Below are 14,760 nucleotides of genomic sequence, written 5' to 3'. Positions count from 1 at the left end.
GATGGTCACCCCAACAAATATAGGATAGGGATTACTTGCCGATTGCTAGGGGGTCTGACTGCTGAGACCCTCAGGAATCCCTAGGGCTGCAAGCCTGTCCTTAGTGGAGTGGAAGTGCAAATGCTCAGCCTCCACTCCATTCATTTCTCCAGGCCTTCCGTAAAAAGCCGAGCATTATGCTTGGCATTCCTATAGGGAAGAATGTATCGGAGGCCGAGCACATGCACCTCCACTCCATTCAAGATGGGGCTGCAGAGTCCCATTCTGAGGATTCTACAGCTCTGATTTTGGGATCGCCAGGGGTCCTAGCAGTCGGACCCTCAGGGATCAGCAAGTTATCCCTTATCTTCTGGTTAGGGTATAACTTGATTCTTTGCAAATTAACCTCTAACAGGATAATCCCTAATATTAAATGATACCAGTCAATTCTGTACATGCATAATATTTTAGGACTGCAGCATTCTTTCCATGGAATTATAGAAGGAGATCTTAAAGGGGTATTCCAGTTGACAATTATCCTCTATCCACTCAATAGGTCATAATTGTTTAGCAGGTTTAGGTTCCCACCGCTACGACCCTCACTGATTTCCAGACTGGGGGACGTATGCCACCTTCTCTCCCCAAGCTGCAATACCATAGCAAGGAAGAATTGAATTGCTGCTCCATCCATTGTCTACCAGAGTAATGTTGATGGCCAAGAACAGAGCTACACTATCTTCATTAGTATCATAGACTATGAAGAAAGCAGCATTGTACATGTGCAACCAGCTGCTCCATTCAATCCTGGATATGTGATAGTTATTATACACTAGAGTACCCCTTTAACTATTGCATTTTTCAACGAAAAAAATTAGCTATATCTTGGTTAGTACTGTTCAACAAAAATGATTGGTCATGATCGATGGATTCCTAGGCATCAATCCACCATAGGGACCCATTCTAAAGAAATGCATACTTCATGGTATGCATATACACGTTACAGTATATAGAAAAGCTCCTGACATATACTGTAGGCTAAGTGTACAGACGCAGTGTGCACCTAGCCAAACCATGGCAAAATTTTGGACCGATGCATCCAGGATTCTGCTATATAATCCTAAATAGTTACTAATTTTTCATATACAGACAAGGCACTATTGCCATTTTCATGATGAGTGTACGGGGCTATGGAATGTGTTGGTGCTCTATGTGATATATGATTTATATAAAAAAAACACACAATTAATTCTCATATTTATGTTTTGGCAGCTTTCTAAAAATGCGACCACAAAGTAACAGCATTGAATGTCCAGACAAGACAATGACCTGTAGAGAAGAAGACATCTACCAGCGAATCCACCAGGACACTGATACTATTAAAAGGAACACGAGAAAGAAGGAGCGAGACTATATTTCTGAGACGGGTACAATCCTAAGGAGTCAGAAATCAGATCGGAAACAAAAGGCCTCTAGCAGAAAGGCAGATGACCTCTCTCGGGATGACCTGCTGTTCCTTCTTAGCGTGCTGGAGGGAGAGCTACAAGTAAGTCGTAGATCATACTTCACGCAATAAACAGACTATATATTTGGATTATAAATATGGCTCTGTCTTGCCAGCATCTGCTGATCCTATAAATTATATGTAAAAGTGCTGTCATTATTACATGCTAATGGTATGCATATCCTCTCCCCACCAAAGGCAGGGAGGACAATATTAGGTTCAGTTAGATGATTTTCTGCCCTGTGAGAAGTGAAGCTCTTATTTTATGATACAGTGTGACCGTCATTTCCAGATTTTTTCAGATTTGCCTAATTTATAGCCAAACTCTTTACATTGTTAAGAGATCTGAGCAACGAAACTGGAGCACTTATTCTCCATGTAATGAGAGTTTATATCCATAAATACCAATGACTTCTTTGATGCAACAAATCTTGGAGCTGCTCCTGGTTGATATTTCCCAAGGTTGTTCGAGATATACATACAAATTCACATAGGATGAGAGTCTATCTACAGTCAGGTCTGTCCAATTCTCCACTGTAAAGTCATTTCCCAGTAGCAGTTTTATATTCTATGACTTTTGGGTTTAGGCTAGGTTCACATTACATTCAGGCCACATGTTAGTGGCTCAGTTGAGGCCTCAGTCTGAAGTCCTTAACGGAACACCCAACAGTGCCCTTCATTATAACAAGGTGGAGAGAGTCATTGTGTGCTCTCTGAGGCCTCCGTTTCGGTAGTGTCTACCTTGTGGAAACAGCCACAAAAAAGTAGTCGACCATACTTTTGTGCTTGCCTCAAAAACGTTGACACTGAAATGGAGGCCAGAAAGAGCACATTGGATATGTTAGAGGTTCTGTCTGAATCCCATTTTTCAGGACTTCAGATAGGAGCCCCGACAGAGCCCCTAAAAAGCTTGGCAGAATGTGATGTGAACCCTGCCTAAGGCACAGGCCTAGAATTTGTCCCAGGGCTCAGAAAACATAGGGTCCGATTCATTAAGGTGTTTATCCAAGAATTCTGGAGTAAAACACCTTAAACGTCACTAAACGTTTGCATTAGAAGTTGCGCGAAAAAAAAACATTGAGACTTTTGGGTGTTTTTACACCAGTCCTGGGTAGCTTTGCTAAAATAGGTGGAGCTGGGGAAAGACAGGGCATGGCTAAGTATGTCAGTATTATTAATGACTCCCTGACCGCAGTAACATCTCTGGCTAAGGCACTCGCCACTTGTAAAATGGGCCTTAGGCCCCACTATCAGTATTTGGTCAGTATTTGGTAAGTATTTTTTCTCAGGAGTGGGAGCCAAAACCAGGTGAGGAACAATCAGAGAAAAGGTATAATAGAAACAAGTCACCAATTCTGCATTTATCACACACTCCTGGTTTTGGCTCCCACTCCTGAGAAGAAATACTGACCGAAAACTGATAGTGGGTCCGTGGCCTTATTCATTAAATGGTGTGCGCCTCAATGAATTGGGCACATACTACTCCACCACCCCATTCATTAAGATTTGCGTGTGCAATGCCAGTCTCAATAAACTGGGCCTTTAGTGTCATCCATTACAAAAACACAGTTGAAGGTGACTTATAAATCATTAAATTAATCTAGGACCATTTTTTATTATAATATTCATATGGTCAAAAAGTATTGATGTGTAACTTTAGAATTGACCAATGAGTAGTATTTCTCCTTCTAGAGAGGAAAGTTTGCATAGGAGGTATTAGACTAGGTTCACATAGGCGTTTTTAAGGCGTTCAAAAATGACGAGTTTTTCAATCCGAAACCGCTTCAGGAAATGATTAGTTCATCGTAAATTTGAAGAGGTTCTTGAAGCAGTTTTAGAAGTGTTCGTTTCCTGAAAGTTTCTTTTTAGCCTTTTAATTTATCAGTGTCTAGTTAGGAGTGGTTTCGTAGAAGAAGATCTGCTTCATAGTAGTAACATGCCCTTTTTTTCCCCCACTAGGCATTTTTCAAAAACTCTTCAGGTTAAAAACACAAACAAGCTCAAACAAATCTTCATATAAACAGCAAAATGGATTTTTCCATAGATATATTAATACGAAAAGTTTTCCAAGCAGATTTTAAGCAGAGGAGGATTTTAGAAGCTTTATTCGAAAAAACTCAGTGTGAACACAGCTTTACAGGACAGGCAATGGTCTTTGAAAAAAAGTTGGGCAAATTTAAGATCAAGAAGGATGAAAAAGGTCTCTCCATTGAAGGTGGAAACCCTATAAGTCGGTGTCCAATCCTTTAACTAGCCTTGAAAAATGACTATGGATATAAGCCATGACATCTTTGGTTGTAGTATGTAAGTTAGATGGATACTAAAAAGTACAATTTTCTTCCTCTAGGCTCGAGATGAAGTCATATCTGTGCTGAAGGCAGAAAAAATTGACCTGGCTCTACTAGAAGCTCAATATGGGTTTGTAACTCCAAAACGGGTTTTAGAGGCCCTTCAGAGAGATGCAATTCAAGCAAATGCCACACAGTGGCAAGAAGATATCTACGAAAAGCCAATGTGTGAGGTGTGTAAAGCAGGATCACAGCGCATACAGAAAGTTTAACAATACCAAAAATGCTGGGGAGATTAAAGAACTACTCAAGATTTTCCTTTTAAACATCTTCAAAAGGGGCAGTGTTATATTCCATATTTGCGCATTACCATCTCTTTATACTTTTTGTGGATTCATAGACGTGATATAGAGCTCTGATATTTCCATATAGCCTTACAATCCAGTAATTGTTGCAGCCACAAAATACAAATTTAGGGGAGATAAGAGAGTGCCTATGGCACCAAGGTAATGGGAGTTGAGCCAAATTTAATTCTACATCTGTACATATTTATTTTCTATTAATATTTTATTACTTTTATGGTTATATTAATTTTGTGGTACTGGGTCATGACCATAAAAATGTTTATTTTAAAATATCCACAAATAGAAATTTGGAGCTGGATATGGAGGAAGTAGGAATGATCTGAATTTCTAAGGTAGCAATAGCATGTATCTGAAAAAAAATAAAAACAGTTTAAGGCAGCAGAATTATTTAATTTGCTTTTGATTTAGATGAGAATTGAGAATAAAACAAAAATGTAATTAATATTACATGTACTGTTAAATATTCCTGCTTCTGAGTTGAAAGACAACACTATCTGGTGTGAAACTAGAAGTTTGCAGCATGTAAACACAGGAGAGATCTGTGCTGTTAGATTATGGTCTGTGGAAAGTATGTAGTGACAGACTCAGATTAACCCTTTAGTTGACAGATTCTTTCCTTTGCGAATTAACCCTTGAGATGCAGCAATGTCCTCTACTTGCAGATTAACCCTTTAGAAACAGCTGTGTCCTAATCCTACCACAGGGCTGCAAAATGCACATGGAAATTTTAATATATTGGTAATAATTAACAATAATCTGTTTAAAGTAGAGTTCAGGTTCTTGGTGGGAGGTGAGCTAAATTTTCACCTGATCTGCATTTAAATCGATTCAGCCCAGTACATAGGCCAAATCTTGCTGTACATGAGTATAAGGATCAATTTACCATTCAGATGTTACATAGAATCATCGCCTTTCACACTTGGTATCTCTCAAAGAAGAGAATCTCACCAGATTTTGTGCCAAACATATGTGTCCCTCGATAATAAAGGGGCAAATTCCCTTTCAAATAACTGAACATGTACAGCAGAACTTCTATGTAGGCCTTTGCCTTTTCTCCTCTAATGCTGGCCAATCAAAACACGGCCGAACCCACAGAGAAGTTCTATGGTATACACCAAGTTGGCTGATGGAAAAATTTGCATCTTTATTAACAAAAGGCATAACTATGGAATGGAGCGCAGAAGAAAAAGAAAAACTGTTTCAGAATCAGTGGAGAAGTGGCAAATGGATTCTCCATTTTATCAAGTAATGGTACATATACAGTCATGGTCGAAAATGTTGGCACCCTTGAAATTGTTCCAGAAAATGAAGTATTTCTCCCAGAAAATTATTGCAATTACACATGTTTTGTTATACAGATGTTTATTTTCTTTGTATGTATTGGGACAACACAAAAACAGAGGAAAAAAAGGTAAATTGGACATAATTTCACACTTATATCCAAAAATTGTCTGGACAATTTAATATTTGGTTGCACACCCTTTGGAATAAATAACTGCAATCAATCGCTTCCTATAACCATCAACAAGCTTCTTACACCTCTCAACTAAAATTTTGGACCACTCTTCTTTTGCAAACTGCTCCAGGTCTCTCATATGTGAAGGCGCCTTCTCCCAACAGAAATTTTAAGATCTCTCCACGGGTGTTCAATGGGATTTAGATCCAGACCCAATGGTGGCAACTTCAGAACTCTCCAGCGCTTTGTTTCCATACATTTTTTTGTGCTTCTTGAAGTATGTTTGGGGTCCTTGTCCAGCTGGAAGACCCATGACCTAGGACGCAAACCCAGCTTTCTAACACTGGGCACTACATTGCGACCCAAAATCAGTTGGTAATCTTCAGATTTCATGATGCCTTGCACACCACAGTCACGGCACCCAATGCCAGAGGCAGCAAAACAACCCCAAAACATCTTTGAACCTCCACTATATTTTACTGTAGATTCTTTTCTTTCTAGGCCTCATTCCGTTTTTGGTAAACAGTAGAATGATGTGCTTTACCAAAAAGCTTGATATTGGTCTCCTCTGTCCACAAGATGCTTTCCCAGAAGGATTTTGGCTTAGTCACGTGGATTTTGGCTTACTCACGTACATTTTGGCAAACTGCAGTCTAGCTTTTTTATGTCTCTGTGTCAGCGATGGGGTCCTCCTGGGTCTCCTGTCATAGCGTTTCATTTCATTCAAATATCGACGGATAGTTTGCGCTGACACTGATACACCCTGAGCCTGCAAGACACCTTGAATTTCAGCATCTGGACTATCCTGGGTGGTAACCTTTCATCAATTTTTCTCTGCCGTCCACATCCAGGGAGATTATCTACAGTGCCATGGGTTGTAAACTTCTTGATTATGTTGCGCACCGTGGACAAAGGAACATCAAGATCTCTGGAGATGGACTTGTAACCTTGAGAATGTTGATATTGTTCAACAATTTTGGTTCTCAAGTACTCAGGCGTTCTCTTTCTGTTCTCCATGCTTAATGTGGCACACAGACACACAATGCAAAGATTGAGTCAACTTCTCCCCTTTTTATCTGGTTTCAGGTGTGATTTTCATATTGCCCACACCTGTTACTTGCCAGAGGTGGGTTTGAATGAGCATCACATGCTTGAAACAAAGTTGTTTACCCACAATTGTGGAAAGGTGCCAACAATGCTGTCAGACCTATTTTGGGGGTTTTGTGTGAAATTATGTCCAGTTTGCCTTTTTTTACACCCTCTATATTTTTTGTGTTGTTCCAATACACACAAAGGAAATAAACATGTGTACAACAAAACATGTGTAATTGCAAGTATTTTCTGGAAGAAATACTTCATTTTCTGGAACAATTTCAAGGGTGCCAACACTTTCGGACATGACTATATATATACATAATAGGTATTAACATTATGAAGAGCAGAAGTCCGACTTCTGGAGCCTTCACAGATTCTGAGAATAAAAGGGATAAAGTGATGTGTCTCAATTACATTCTTTCCTTTGCACAGTTAAGCTTTAAGTCACACATTGTACAGGGAACTACAACTAGCCCCTTTTCACTTAAAGAGATTGTCCACTACTCAGACAACCCCTTCTCAATCGGTATTTTTTCCCCCAGCAAAGAAAACAACATCTACATTCACCTCCCGTACCGATGCCATTCCAGTGCTGTCAGTATTGGCTCTCCCGAGACTTGTGTGACATTATTATGTCATGCTATCCCTGAGACCAATCAGCGCTGGCTTCACTCTCCCCTCCGTCTGACAAATCAAAAATCTGGAGGAAGTGAGAGCTGTGGCTGCTCTCTCACACCCTCCGGATTTCAATTATGTGCAAAGGAGTGGAGAGTGAAGCCAGATTGGTTGCAGGGATGGCACGACATAATGTCACAAATCCCTGGGAAAGCCAGTGCAGGCATTGCTGGAACGGCGCCGGCACCATAAGCGAGTATAGATGTTATTATTTTCCTGGAGAGTGAAACCTAGAGATTGAGAAGGGTTGGTCCGAGTAGCAGACAACCCCTTAAAAATAGGGCCAGTAGCCACTGTTCCAGTGAAAAGCAGTGAAGTCGATGCACAGCTGATCAGATCCAGGCAGCTTAAAAAGTGATGACATATCCTAGCAATAAAAGACAAGAAAACCCCCTTTAAGAAAATTTTGATACAGATTTGCACATAGAAAGTTGGCATCTGATTTACACACAACAAAGACGGCTCTTTTTACAGACAAAAGGAAGTCGATGATTATTAGTTTATTTTATGAAATGGCGGCTTCAAAATTTGAAGCTTAAAACAGGGACTTAAAAATCCCTGCATGTTTGCCATATAAAGTGGCGGGACAGTGTAATGTTTCATACAAGTGTGTAGAGTCACGTATCCCCAACAGTCATTTTAGTAATCGTAGCCCAAGGAATACATTTCCTAATGTAAACCACGTCTATTTATTTTACCATTGCCAGGGACACCCTACACCATGAAAGTAATAAGAATAAAATTCTTTCTGCACGCCTATACTACCAACATGAAGAGAATTTTAATTTGAAATCTCATTCTATCATTGCTCTAATTCATCAGCCCTGGCATAAATCATGGCATTATTAAGCTTTTAATGCAAAAATAATATTTGAAGTAATGAAAAATAGCAGATAATATATTTCTTTGAAATGGCGCTTCAATAGCTGCCAGTCAAGACGTAGCTCTCGCTCAGATTTCAGACATAGCACTTTTGTTAACAGTGTAACCTTTCCAGTTGAACTCTATCTGCTTTCAATTAAAACTTGAAATGTTAACTTGGAAAGACTAATATTTTAGCCATTTACAAAGATGTCTCTCTGTAGGCCTGAAGTGGTAGAAATCCATTCTGACATGTGGACATGATGTCAGCGCTTGGCCGTAAGCGGAGCAGGAGATTGTCCTGATTTTCACTACGTTGGTTTCTAAATAACATGCATTGTGGCTCGTTTGCTGATTAGGAATTTCTATAAATTGACTTCATATTCCAAAAAGACCATAATATCACAAGAAATGCAAGCCACGTGCTAGATTACACATGAACGCTGAATTCAGCTAAGTATCGAAGTCCGAGTATGGGCCGCCATGCACGGACTGGCCACGGATCTCTTGACCCGAAATGGACAGCTTCAGAAGCATATACGAGGCTGCCAAGTGCAGGTCCTGAGACTCACGGCCAGTCTGTATTAGGTCTGTCCGAATATGGCCTAACAGTGCCTCCTATGACTGCCGATATGCACATAGGTGATGTCAGTCCAAGGTTGGCACTTTCTTATGATACGATCCAGATTACATTACACTAAAACAGTCCACTCCTTCATGGACGCCCATCAGCATTTTTGCTCCCGAAATCCTCGATTTGGCATCCTGGGCACCTCTGACACACATCACATCTTGTGAGGCCTAGTGACTAGACATTGCGGGTCATCGTAAGCACCAAAGGCGTCCAAGATGCCAAGCCCAGAAGTGAAGACCAGCTACTACAGAGGGCCGGACACCAGACAAGGGCAATGCGAATCGAATTGCTTATCTCTATTTAAAGGGTTTGTTCTTATTTGGGACACCCCTTTCATGTTGGAGCCAACGCTCTTACAGTGAGAAGGTACAGTCAGCAGCAACTACTACATGTGAAGTATAGTATTTAGTGATGAGCGCAAGTGCTTGTTACTCACGTTTACTCGAGTATCGCGGGTGCTCGAGTGACATGTTCGAGTCCCCGCGGAAGCATGTTTCACGGCTGTTAGACAGTCACAAAACATGCGGGGATTGGCTGATAAACACGGGCAATCCCCACATGTTTTGTGGCTGTCTAACAGCCACGAAACATGCAGCAGCTGGGACTCGAACATGTCACTCGAGCACCTGCGATACTCGGTGCATACCCGAGCACCCTAGGCAAACTCTAGTAACGAGCACTTGCGCTCATCACGGATGGAAGTTGTCTTCATAGCCTGAAAAGGCAGCGTAAAAAAAAAGAAGTAATGCACTTCTTAAGGCCCCACTTTAGGTATTACCAAATTTTATCAGTTTTACTAGGAATGGTTCTATAAATTGATTTTCTCACAAATACCAATGCTTACATACTGATTAGAAAGGTTTTCACGGTCTGATTAGTGAGGCCCAAATCCCAGATACTTCCACAGTTCCTGGAAACAAAAGGGGGCGCAGTAAGTGTCCAGCTCACCCCTGTCCTTTAATACAATACAGCGCCACTCCTAATTAGTAATTGTGTAGCAGCTTCCCAATTGACGATACATCATCTAGGAAGAATCAGGAAGAAGGCGGAATCAATGGGCATTCTAACAGTCCGATACCCAATAATCAAATTCTGATCGGACTTTCTAATTGAGTATTATTTTGAAAACTTTTTTTTTTAGCAGATGTAAATCTTATATCTCTATATTATCTTACATCCAAAATAGGTTTCAATAAAGTGGGGTTAAGAAATGGAAAAAAAATACAGATCCTCTATTAGGGGGCAGTGGACAAACAGCAGAATGACAATAAGCAACATAGAACCTAAAACAAAGAAAACAACCCTCAAAAGAGAAGCAATTACATATAATCACATTAGACCCCGGCAATATCTTTATAAAAGTCGACACTAATGGAGGATGATTTACAGGGTAAATCTTGTCACTAATTACCAATAGTAGACGGCGCACAGTATAAACCGACAGATGGGAATAAATCACTTGTTTTCTTCTTTTGGCTCTAATGGAAACTAGCCAAAAAAGACAAATAAACCTCAAAAGGCAGAGAAAAAGTCCTTCACTAGATAAACAATATATGCTGCTCGTTATATAATAGATATGGGTGCACCGAGATGTTTTTGTAATGATAGCCACCCTATAAATAACAGGACTAAAATACAGCAGAATTACGTAAATGGTGCCCTTTTTGGTTAACTAAACAGTTATTAATCTAGAATCATGTTCCATCTAATACTGTCGGATGGAGAAATTAACTGCAAAAACTATAACAACAGACCCTCTGTGCACAAATACTGAAGCGCTGTGGGGCGGCATGGGCTTGGTCAGTATGGCTTGCAACAAACCCATAGCCGTAGTTTCACATAAAAGGTTTTTTTTGCTATGCCTAAAGCTACCAATAACACATTTGTTATTTTTCTTTTTTCACTTTTATGTGACAAAAACTGGCAAGGTGTTACTTCATTCATATGGGTGCTGTCACTGTGACACACTGACAATTAAAGCCTGAGCCAACACAGAGGAAAACTGCTGAAAATGCAGAATGAAAATCATATAAATGCCAGAAATGGAATAATTTTATTCCTCAGTTACACACACGACAATGTATTCTGAAAGTCATGTGAAAGCGCAGGACTAATCACTAAATTTTTCATGTCGAACTGAACAAAAGTTTTATGCTGCTCTGCAGCCACTATTACATTGTGTGTCCAGTTCAGCATGAAAAAGTTGGTGAAAAGTCCTCTTTAAAGGGACCATCAAGGTATAGAGAAGCTGAGAAGAATGCTATATACCGTAGGTTGCGGGAAAAGATTCAGCATGACTTGTATTTTATTCATTGAAATCCCTGGTGTTTGCATGTATAGGAGTCCAGTGGGCGGTCCTACTAACGATTGACAGCCATCTCCACATTCAGTCATACAGGGAATCCTGTCAATCACTGAATAGGACGGCCCACTGGACTAATATACATACCCACACCAGGGATTTCAATGAATAAAAGTTTTACTGAGCGTACACCTCTTCATGAATCAGGCGCACCGGTCGAGTGGCATGTACATCTGTGTACACCTTGTCACAAATCCTACTCCAGCCTTTGCTGGAGTAAGATCTGTGGCATAGCAAATGCTTCTGCTCATCATTAATTTGACAAGCGGCAGTCGCCACGCCCCCGTCCCAGCTTCACTCATTTTGGGGAAAAACTGGCATGAAAACACCAAAAGTGGCAAAATTTTGCCGCAACTCCGGGTTGTGCCTAAATTTTGTGACTTTTCAAAGCTTTTATGCCAGAATATTACGTGAAAGCTTTGATGAATGGCGCCCTGTTCACACAGTATATCACCTAAGCAACCAACGGAATTTTTAAATTTCCTGTCCGTGTGGGATGCAATATCATTACCTTCTAATGGATTTTAAAAAACTACGATTTTAGGGATGAACGAATAAGAACAAAGTTTGTAGATTCCTCTTTCATAGTTACACCTCAATAGTGTTCAGGTTTCAGCCTACAAGCGGGAACCATATACTGTGAAACTGGAACAATTTTGCTGGTGCCAAAAGCCAGATAAATGTAAAATATTGCACAAGGCTATTTCTGACCAATCTTTCTTGTATTATTCAGTTGGATAAGGTTGTGGAGAAGCACAAGGACACTCACAAGAGAATGCTAGAGCAACTGCTAATGGTGGAGAAATCCCAGAGACAAACTCTGTACGACTTAGAGGACGAGAAGAGAAAGCACACAGAGTATATGGAAAAAAGTGATGAATTTACCAACCTACTAGAGCAAGAAAGAGAAAGGTAAGAGTGCCAAGATTTTTGTTATTTTTTGTACCAAATGTAAAATCTATTTTTGAGCAAAATATTTATGAAAACCAAAGTAGAAAAGTTTAATAGTAATAAAAACAAACGATTGAAAAAATCTTGGTACAAGGCTTTGCGCCTCCACAGGGTATCCCTCCCCTGCCGGGACACACAGACCCTAGCTGGATGCATCAAAAAGATTGGTATTTATGCTATATCCATCTGTGTAAATGTGTCAAGCGTCACTTCCAGATCTTGTGGAGACCTCTATGACGAGAACTGTCAAATTGGTCAAGATGGTTTCCCAGCAACTAAAGAAACAACTGAAAAACTTAACTGAATAGCAAATGTTTAAGAGCTTTTCTTTCAAAGGAAACCTGTCATGCGAAAATAATTTTTTTTTTTAAAGAAATTGTTATTTTATTGTTATGTTATTCATTTCATGATTTACTTTAAAATAAAATCCTGAAATCTTGCAGTTTTCACATGAGCCTCATAACAGGCTGACACTTCCTTTTCTACAGTCATGGCCAAAAGTATTGAGAATGAGACAAATAGTAATTTTTCCAAAGTTTACTGCTTCATTTTTTGTAACGGCAATTTGCATATACTCCTGAATGTCAAAGAGTGATCAGCTTAACAGCAATTACTGTACTTGCAAAGTCAATATGTGCCCAGAAAATGAACTTTAACCCCCAAAACACATTTCAACATCATTGCAGTCCTGCCTTAAAAGGAGCAGCTAACATCGTTTTAGTGATTGATCCATTAACACAGGTGTGGGTGTTGATGAGGACAGGGCTGGTGATCAATCAGTCATGATTAAGTAAGAATGACATCTCTGGACACTTTAAAAGGAGGCTGGTTCTTGGTATCATTGTTTCTCTTCAGTTAACAATGGTTATGTGTAAAGAAACACGTGCAGCCATCATTGCACTGCACAAAAATGGCCTAACAGGGAAGAGTATCGCAGCTACAAAGATTGCACCTCAGTCAACAATCTATCGCATCATCAAGAACTTCAAGGAGAGAGCTTCCATTGTTGTCAAAAAGGCTCCAGGGCGCCCAAGAAAGACCAGCAAGCGCCAGGACCGTATCTTAAAACTGTTTCAGCTGCGGGATCGGACTACCAGCAGTGCCGAGCTTGCTCAGGAATGGCAGCAGGCTGGTGTGAGTGCTTCTGCACGCACTGTGAGGCGGAGACTCTTTGAGCAAGGGCTGGTTTCAAGGAGGGCAGCAAAGAAGCCACTTCTCTCCAGAAAAAACATCAGGGACCGACTGATATTCTGCAAAAGGTACAGGGAGTGGACTGCTGAGGACTGGGGCAAAGTCATTTTCTCTGATGAATCCCCTTTTCGATTGTTTGGGACATCTGGAAAACAGCTTATTCGGAGAAGAAGAGGTGAGCGCTACCACCAGTCTTGTCTCATGCCAACTTTAAAGCATCCTGAAACCATTCATGTGTGGGGTTGCTTCTCAGCCAAGGGAATCGGCTCACTCACAGTCTTGCCTAAAAACACAGCCATGAATAAAGAATGGTACCAGAATGTCCTCCAAGAGCAACTTCTCCCAACCGTCCAAGAGCAGTTTGGCGCCCAACAATGCCTTTTCCAGCATGATGGAGCACCTTGCCATAAAGCAAAGGTGATAACTAAATGGCTCATGGAACAAAACAGAGATTTTGGGTCCATGGCCTGGAAACTCCCCAGATCTTAATCCCATTGAGAACTTGTGGTCAATCATCAGGAGATGGGTGGACAAACAAAAACCAACAAATTCTGGCAAAATGCAAGCTTTGATTATGCAAGAATGAACTGCTATCAGTCAGGATTTGGTCCAAAAGTTGATTGAGAGCATGCCAGGGAGAATTACAGAGGTCTTGAAGAAGAAGCGGCAACACTGCAAATATTGACTTGCTGCATTAACTCATTCTAACTGTCAATATAACCTATTGGTCCTCATAATATGATTGCAATTATATTTCTGTATGTGATATAAACATCAGACAAACACTAATATAAACCAGAGGCCAGCAGATCATGTGAAAATGTAATTTTGGTGTCATTCTCAAAACTTTTGGCCATGACTGTAGAAAGATCACGTTCAATGGTGATCTCCTGGAAATGTATAAATAAACTGACTACCATATAAGTGTATTTAGACTGGCTGAGGATCAGTGAATGAGCATTTGAAGAATGCTTGCTCCTGATTATCAGGCCCTGTACAAAAGTGAGCAATGTCCTATCAATCGTTCGCTGGGTGCTTGAATCGTTAACGTCCGCATAAAAGTCTGTTATCGGCAGTGCATTGCCCGGTATAAATGGGATGTGCGGACAATAACATGAAGCTTTATGGGGGACAGAAGGATCTCATTATTGATAGTTTTGTTCCCATCACTACTACAGTAAAGCAAATAGATTTGCAGAAACCTGGTCAAGTGGCCATATTGGTGGTCCTTGGCTGCCAGAATAGAGCCTTGAAAACCTCACCCTAAGGCACACATGTCAAACTGAGGTCCATGGGCCCATATCTGGCCCGCAGGGTGGTTATATTTGGCCCCCGACACCAGAACCACCACTCCTATGCAGGGCAATTACTCTGTATGGAGGACTATGTGAGGCCCATTATA

The 14,760-nt window shown here is 40.5% G+C and overlaps 2 protein-coding genes across 5 annotated transcripts in view; one reads left to right on the top strand and one right to left on the bottom strand.

Moving 5' to 3' along the window:
- CMSS1 (cms1 ribosomal small subunit homolog) overlaps nt 1-14,760 on the bottom strand; it is a 413,413-nt gene that overhangs the window by 256,593 nt on the left and 142,060 nt on the right. The window lies entirely within an intron of this gene.
- The window catches only part of FILIP1L (filamin A interacting protein 1 like), a 317,635-nt gene that overhangs the window by 193,636 nt on the left and 109,239 nt on the right, over nt 1-14,760 (top strand). For all 4 annotated transcript variants that reach the window (XM_073668097.1, XM_073668096.1, XM_073668094.1 and 1 more), the window contains exons 2-4: nt 1,249-1,522; nt 3,828-4,001; nt 11,950-12,128. In XM_073668097.1, the coding sequence (XP_073524198.1) occupies nt 1,259-1,522; nt 3,828-4,001; nt 11,950-12,128 (617 nt within the window). In that variant the 5' untranslated portion in view covers nt 1,249-1,258. The remainder of the gene's footprint in view (nt 1-1,248; nt 1,523-3,827; nt 4,002-11,949; nt 12,129-14,760) is intronic.

This window comes from Phyllobates terribilis, unplaced genomic scaffold (genome assembly GCF_046119375.1).
Source record: "Phyllobates terribilis strain yellow unplaced genomic scaffold, ASM4611937v1 Scaffold_2__4_contigs__length_985480577, whole genome shotgun sequence".
Taxonomy (NCBI): Eukaryota; Metazoa; Chordata; class Amphibia; order Anura; family Dendrobatidae; genus Phyllobates; species Phyllobates terribilis.
The sequence above is the reverse complement of the archived record's forward strand: the minus strand, read 5'-3'. Positions and strand labels throughout refer to the sequence as shown.